General features: G+C 46.3%; 1 protein-coding gene across 1 annotated transcript in view; it reads left to right on the top strand.

Moving 5' to 3' along the window:
* Positions 1–5,279, top strand: part of LOC310872606 (myosin light chain 3, skeletal muscle isoform-like) — a 6,647-nt gene extending 1,368 nt beyond the window's left edge. Inside the window, exons 2-3 of the mRNA XM_083784621.1 lie at positions 3,007–3,171; positions 5,004–5,279. Of these exons, the coding sequence (XP_083640747.1) occupies positions 3,007–3,171; positions 5,004–5,276 (438 nt within the window). The 3' untranslated portion in view covers positions 5,277–5,279. The remainder of the gene's footprint in view (positions 1–3,006; positions 3,172–5,003) is intronic.
* The last annotated feature ends 2,221 nt before the right edge of the window (positions 5,280–7,500 follow it).

The following is a 7,500-nucleotide window of genomic DNA, read 5'->3' as shown; positions in this document are numbered from 1 at the left end:
TACCTTTCCTTTCCTTTTTTCCACTGACAAAAACTAAATGGAAACTAAATGATGACTAAGCTATATGAATAAGAATATACTGACAATTTCGTCAACAAATACAAATTATATCTACAAGCCGATCTACAAGCTCACGACGTGTCACGCGTGCTTCTGGGAGGTCCCTGGAAACACATTTTGTCCATTCCACGGCCAATTACATTATAATAATTCTGGGGGTCCTTGACATGAAATAGTTTGAGAACCACACATAGAAACATGAGCGCTGGTGGAGCCCGCAGAATCCACCACTCCCGAATGAAGTGTCTGGTTCTGGAATCTGGTGCGACGCACATGTGGTCCTGGTCGGGTGGTACTGGTCCGGACCAGGACAGGTCCTTGTCGGGTGGTACTGGTCCGGACCAGGACATGTCCTGGTCGGGTCGTACTGGTCTGGTCGTAGTCCTGGTGAGAGCATGGAGAGGACCTGGTGAGACGTAGGAGGGGCCCGGCCAGGAGTCAACCCACAGAGCCTAGTCCCTCCACGGATGGCCGGATGGCCCGCCCGGTACCGGCAGAGTAGTTCTGCATGGAGCAGCGGATTGTGTGGCCCTGGTTTTTCCCTAGTGGGTCTGATCGAGGGTAGCTACTGGGACATAAGTCGGGACTTGATCACCCCCGGCTGGGTCATGAGTGAGGGGTATGACGAAACCCCGTTGACCTCAGGATACATGATTGATTGATTGATTGATTGAAATATTTATTAACAGTTTGCAGAATCACAGTACATTTCAAGCACAAACTCAATACAAAGACTGTTAACTGTGAGTGGACGACCCCAATTAAGCATTACACTTGTTTACAACAGGGTCCACATTGTTCAATTCATCAAAACATTTAGAGACGTACAAATAGACACTTCTATGTAGCTAAAGAACAGAACAGGAATTCATCATAAAGGAAGCAAAAAGGGAAAAGATACATATTATACAGTAAGGGGAAATGGGGGGGGGGGGGTGGACTGAGGATACGTCCCAGGTGCATCCATGCAATGCTTTTTTAGTTCTTAAGTAACAGCATGTGAGTATAATATTAACATCTGGAAAGGTTTAGTGACACAAAACCTCCTAAAGAGGTGATTATAGTGGTATTTCTTTGAGAACCAGTGTCTAAACCACTGTTTTTTCTGGTTTTAATGTGTCTATATATATGTTAATTTGATAGGTTTTTAATGTGTCTATATGTTAATTTGAGAGGTTTTAATGTGTCTATTTGCTTTTTGTTCTTGCTTATTGTAAATCGCTCTGGATTAAAGGACGACTTCACCACTTTTCAACCGATCTTCATTATAATATGTCCTCATTAATAATCATGATAGTCCAGTCCAGAAACCAGTCTGTGTCTCATAGGAGGGCTGTGGGTGGTTCAGAAACCAGTCTGTCTCATAGGAGGGCTGTGGGCAGTTCAGAAACCAGTCTGTGTCTCATAGGAGGGCTGTGGGCAGTTCAGAAACCAGTCTGTGTCTCATAGGAGGGCTGTGGGCAGTTCAGAAACCAGTCTGTGTCTCATAGGAGGGCTGTGGGCAGTTCAGAAACCAGTCAGTGTCTCATAGGAGGGCTGTGGGCAGTTCAGAAACCAGTCTGTGTCTCATAGGAGGGCTGTGGGCAGTTCAGAAACCAGTCTGTGTCTCATAGGAGGGCTGTGGGCAGTTCAGAAACCAGTCAGTGTCTCATAGGAGGGCTGTGGGCAGTTCAGAAACCAGTCTGTGTCTCATAGGAGGGCTGTGGGCAGTTCATAAACCAGTCTGTGTCTCATAGGAGGGCTGTGTCAGAAACCAGTCTGTGTCTCATAGGAGGGCTGTGGGCAGTTCAGGAACCAGTCTGTGTCTCATAGGAGGGCTGTGGGCAGTTCAGAAACCAGTCTGTGTCTCATAGGAGGGCTGTGTCAGAAACCAGTCTGTCTCATAGGAGGGCTGTGGGCAGTTCAGAAACCAGTCTGTGTCTCATAGGAGGGCTGTGGGCGGTTCAGAAACCAGTCTGTGTCTCATAGGAGGGCTGTGGGCAGTTCAGAAACCAGTCTGTGTCTCATATGAGGGCTGTGGGCAGTTCAGAAACCAGTCTGTGTCTCATAGGAGGGCTGTGGGCAGTTCAGAAACCAGTCTGTGTCTCATAGGAGGGCTGTGGGCAGTTCAGAAACCAGTCTGTGTCTCATAGGAGGGCTGTGGGCAGTTCAGAAACCAGTCCACCAGTGACATCATCGATAGGGAATCCAAGCTAATAGAAACTGTAGGCTTTCTAATCCTGAAAAGTTTGTTTAAAAAAAATCTGCCTAACGATGATGTCACTGGTGGACGGGTTTCTGAACTGCCCACAGTCCTCCTATGAGACACGCGACCGAGTAGAAAAACATTGTGCCATTTTATCATGATTATCAGTGAGGACCTATTACTATGAAGAAAGGTTGAAAAGTGGTGAAGTGGTCCTTTAAGAACGTCTGATGAATGAATCCTGGTCTCTAAACTGCCTCCCCCTGGCCAGCCGGGGCGCCTGATGGAGGGGAAAGGAACTGGGTGGAATAACGTGTTCCTTTCACGCGCTACGTCCAACCAGGGAAACTCCCCCCTGTCAGGTGTAAAGGAGCAACTTGGACACTCAGGCATGAAGGAAGCATGAGTTCAAGTCCGTTGCTCTCCCTTTGTCCCCCATATATGGGGACTAGGTTGGTGGAGGGTGTGTAGAGCCTAGGATCACATTAGATGATTGACACAGGGGTGAAAAATGGGTTACAAAATCGTGGGATAAAAAAAAATATATATATATAAAAAGAAAAAGAATGTCTGATGAATGCATACATTGTAAATTGTTCTGGTGGAGCTGTTGCCCCCGCGGCCCAACTACGGATAAGCGGTTGGAGATGGAGTAACGGTGTGAAAAAAATGAAGGCTTTGTGTTTGTGTTCTGGGGCTAACAAAATGAGACACCTCTCTCTCTCTCTCCCTCCCCCCCCCCCCCCCCCCCCCCCCCCCAGATCGAGGAGTTCCGCGATGCCTTCACGCTGTTCGATGAGACCCCCGGTGGTGAGATGAAGATCCGTCTGGCTCAGTGCGGAGACGTGCTGCGCGCGCTGGGCCACAACCCCACCAACGATGAGGTCATCAAGCTGCTGGGACGGCCCAAAGCAGAGGAGATGCAGGCACGTTTGACCCTTTTGCAAAGTTATATGTAATAGCCTATACAGTTGTGTTTTCTTATGACATTAATTTCATTATATATTTTTATTTCACTAATTATCTGAATTAGTTAAAAGCAGGCTCTGTACCCAAAAATGCCTGTATTAAGCCTGTCCCCAGCAAGTGGTCACAACTGCCAAAAAAGTGTCTAATACTGTCACAATCACATAAATATTAGTGGTGGGCATAGATTATTATTTTTTTAATCTAGATTAATCTCACTGCAATTCTGGAGTTAATCTAGATTAATCTAGATTAAAATGGCTCATTTGAACTCTGCCGAAAGCATTGAAAATATGTGTGCGGCGCACACATATTTACTTCTGGTCATTATTTAGGTAGCGCACACTGTGCGCTACCTAAATAATGAGCAGAAGTAAATCCTTGAACGGGCCACGTGGCCCATTAGACCAGGAGCCCTATCATAATTGGTAATGAAAATATAATAATGTTCAATAAGCGGCGTACTGGTCATGGATTCTCCTTGTGATAGTTCGTCTCGCAGGTAGTTTGTAAGATGGGTCGCCTGTGGCCGCCTGGAGAAGAAGCTTGAGCCCATCATCTTCAACCATACTGATAGGCCGGCAGTTGATGGCAATGAGGCAATCCACTGAGCTAGGAGGTTAGTTAGCTTGGCTGATAGAGTTGGGCTGACGGGCTTGCCACGGTTGCACTCCAACAAAGGGATGCTTGTGCGTTAGGTGATACTTCAGACTTGAAGAACTCCTACAGTAAGCCATTTCTGCTTTGCACAGGGTGCAAACCACCTTGTTCTTGTCGAGGTTTCCATTGGGAAGCTTCTTGTAAAGAAATTTCCCCTGAAGCAAACCCGTGTTCACAGCGTCCTGCATGCTGACGTTTGATGTGGCACGCCGCACTGTTCATTAATTTCACCCGTGTCCGGTTAGGTTAGGATTTGTTACCGCCCCGCTCTCAGAGTAATTTATTTCACCTTGTCCCTGTTAGGTTAGGACTTCTCCCTCCCACAGAGTAATTCCGCCAGGTAAAACTATCAAAGTGAAATTCCTAGTTTGCTCGCTTTATGCAGTCAATGCAGACCCAGCTCCCAGACCCAACTTTGAGAATAGATTAATGGCGATAATTGTTTTGACGCGCGATAATATTCTCGCGTTAACGCAGCACGTTAACGCCGATAACGGCCCAGCATTAATAAATATACATACTAAATTACTAAAAGTATATTGTCAACAACATAGCAAACAATATACACAGTTAATTTTCCAATAAATATCTCATATCAAATGTGTGTCCCACGTCTCCGTCAACTCCGTCAGGTTTTTTAAAAGTCTTAAATTAATCAGAAAATATTGTCGACAGATTTAGCCTGAAGACTAAATGGCTACATTGTACTACAGAGGGTTAAGATGAAAACAAATGCCATTTTGTCAACTCCGTCAGACGTCAACTCCGTCAGACGTCAACTCCGTCAGATGTCAACTCTGTCAGACGTCAACTCCGTCAGACGTCAACTCCGTCAGATGTCAACTCCGTCAGACGTCAACTCCGTCAGATGTCAACTCTGTCAGACGTCAACTCCGTCAGACGTCAACGTCAACTCCGTCAGGTTTTGTGTCTGACGGAGTTGACATGTATCTGACAGAGTTGACAAAAGTGTTCCTAAAACAATAAAATTATAGTTTTTGAATAATGGGAAGTATTCTAATTTGGCACACAGTTAGAGTATGCCTTAAGAAACATTTTTGGCTATAGGGCCATCACAGATTTGTCTCGTGGTGACCATGGCCATGAACATGTCCTGAAACCTTTCCCCCAGGCCAAGCTGCTGGACTTCGACAGCTTCCTGCCCATGCTGCAGCACATGGCGCGCTCCAAGGAGACGGGCAGCCTGGAGGACTTCGTGGAGGGTCTGCGGGTCTTCGACAAGGAGGGCAACGGCACCGTGATGGGCGCGGAGCTGCGCCACGTCCTGGCCACGCTGGGGGAGAAGATGACGGAGGACGAGGTGGACCGCCTGATGGCCGGGCAGGAGGACCAGAGCGGACACGTCAACTACACCGACTTCGTCAAGCACATCCTGGCCGGGTAGACCGACCCGAGTCGGTAACAAGACACAGGGCCGGATCTACCATATGGGCACTTTGGGCACGTGCCCAGGGGCCCTTGGGCACCAGGGGCCCCTCGAAAAAAAGGAAAAACGTTTTTTTTTCTTCTTTTAGTTCCACAGATTATTTCCCTGCTAATCCGAATGAAATAAATGGTGTCTAAAAAGATTAGTGTTTTATTGTTCATGAGAAGGGCAGCTGAAAAGTGCAATTGTGTCTAAAGCAGCAACAACGCGCTAGATTGGCTGTCACTCTGGGGAGGTGGGGGGGGGGGGGTAGGCGACCAGAAATATGCCAATATAACGGCATAAAACTGCCCCAAAACGGCTACAAAACAGCAAAAATGTTGCGTGCGCGTGAAGGGGGGGGGGGGGGGGGGGGGGCTTCTAGCTTCAGTGCCCAGGGGCCCTCAGAGGTTTTAATCCGGCCCTGCGAGTCGGTAACAAGACAACTCACCCCGTTTCTGTTTTCCTTCCAGAATTTTCCCCAGTGAGGGGTGGGAGAGGCTGGACAGCATGACGGCTGGACTTTGAATTTCTCTAAACTTTCATGACAGCAGACAGACAGCCCTATATGAGTAAAAAGATAATTTATGAAAAGCTACTACAGTGAAGTCTGTCTGTTCACAGAAGTTGTTGTAGGATATGTGGGGATTATCTGACTAGGTACCATTTGAGGGGGCAAAACCTTACATATACTAAGTAATACTAAATTGTTTATAGGGTCAATATGAGTAAAATAATATAGCCTTTCCACAGGAGTATCTTTTTATATTTTTCCAAAAAGAATACAAACAACCAATAGCATATTACAAAGTTATCCCCCTCACTGGGGAAAATTCCGGGAGGAAAAAGGGGCACGCACCGGGGTGAGTTGTCCAGTATTCCCCGAGTCGACCCCGGGGCCCCCGGTGGTTTCTCATTACCGGGGGTCCCGCTTGAGGGGGGGGTTCCAGGTGGTCCCCATGCAGCTAAATGATGGAGAGTTTGGTAACCAAATGGACCCTGATTAGATCTTTAACTGTGTAACCTTTTGTACACTCTCAAGAGTTATTGTCTTTTGTCAAAAGGATCCCTGGCTAGACAAATAGGCCTTACAACACTATACTTGGCCTCTACAACTAAAATAAAATAATAAAAACACCTTAAATATTAGATTTCTTTCATAAATAAACTATCTTTCACTCAATAGGAGCTGCTCCTGTCGCAAGTTTAAATTATTTAAATACCACACACACACCACCATGTCATGGTTTGAGTCTCCCCCTGTATTCAGTATTTAAGTCCGACGTCATTTTGTAGTGCTACGTTACGTCCGGGTCCAAGTGGCACCAGCTCCCGTCCGCATCTCATTGTAAATTGAATATCTAAACGTGTGAATCTTTTTACAGTGACGGAAGCCATTGAGGGTTAAAATGGGTCTTAATGCTTCCAACTCGAGTGGAATTATTAATGTTTTGTACAAGTGTCCATGACAACAAAAATATATGATGTGGAGACAATAAAGACTATTATTATCATTATTATTGAAGGTGGCAACAGTCCATTTGATCGGTAAAATATTTCTGGGGTATATTTAGAATGTGTGCAGGCTTGAGTATGTTGAATCTAGTTTGCATTATGAGGATTTATTTGACACAATAAAATAAAATGGCGATACTATTCCATGTGGGACAGACGGCCTGTCACTGTCAGATTTGGGAGAGCAGCGCAGCTTTGTTGTTGCGAGGAAAGCGGTAAAATTAGACTTTCGTGGTTGTTTTCGTCTCAGATTTAGTCCGACGGAGCGTCACAGTATAACGTCAAAAGTAGGACCCGGAAGTATCTCAGGAGGGGGCGCTCACGTCACAGCTAAAATACTGAATTTCCACTTGGGCCACTCCCTCATCCCATTCCACACTTCAGTCCCAGTTACACACCTGGTTCCACTCTCATCAGCCCAGCCCATTACACACCTGTGGACACTACTGCAATCAACCCACCACCTATAAGACTGGACTCACTGACACAATCAACCCACCACCTATAAGACTGGACTCACTGATACAATCAACCCACCACCTATAAGACTGGACTCACTGATACAATCAACCCACCACCTATAAGACTGGACTCACTGACACAATCAACCCACCACCTATAAGACTGGACTCACTGACACAATCAACCCACCACCTATAAGACTGGACTCACTGACACAATCAACCCA

This window comes from Protomyctophum parallelum (assembly GCF_964188405.1).
Source record: "Protomyctophum parallelum genome assembly, chromosome: 15".
Classification (NCBI taxonomy): domain Eukaryota; kingdom Metazoa; phylum Chordata; class Actinopteri; order Myctophiformes; family Myctophidae; genus Protomyctophum; species Protomyctophum parallelum.
The sequence above is the reverse complement of the archived record's forward strand: the minus strand, read 5'-3'. Positions and strand labels throughout refer to the sequence as shown.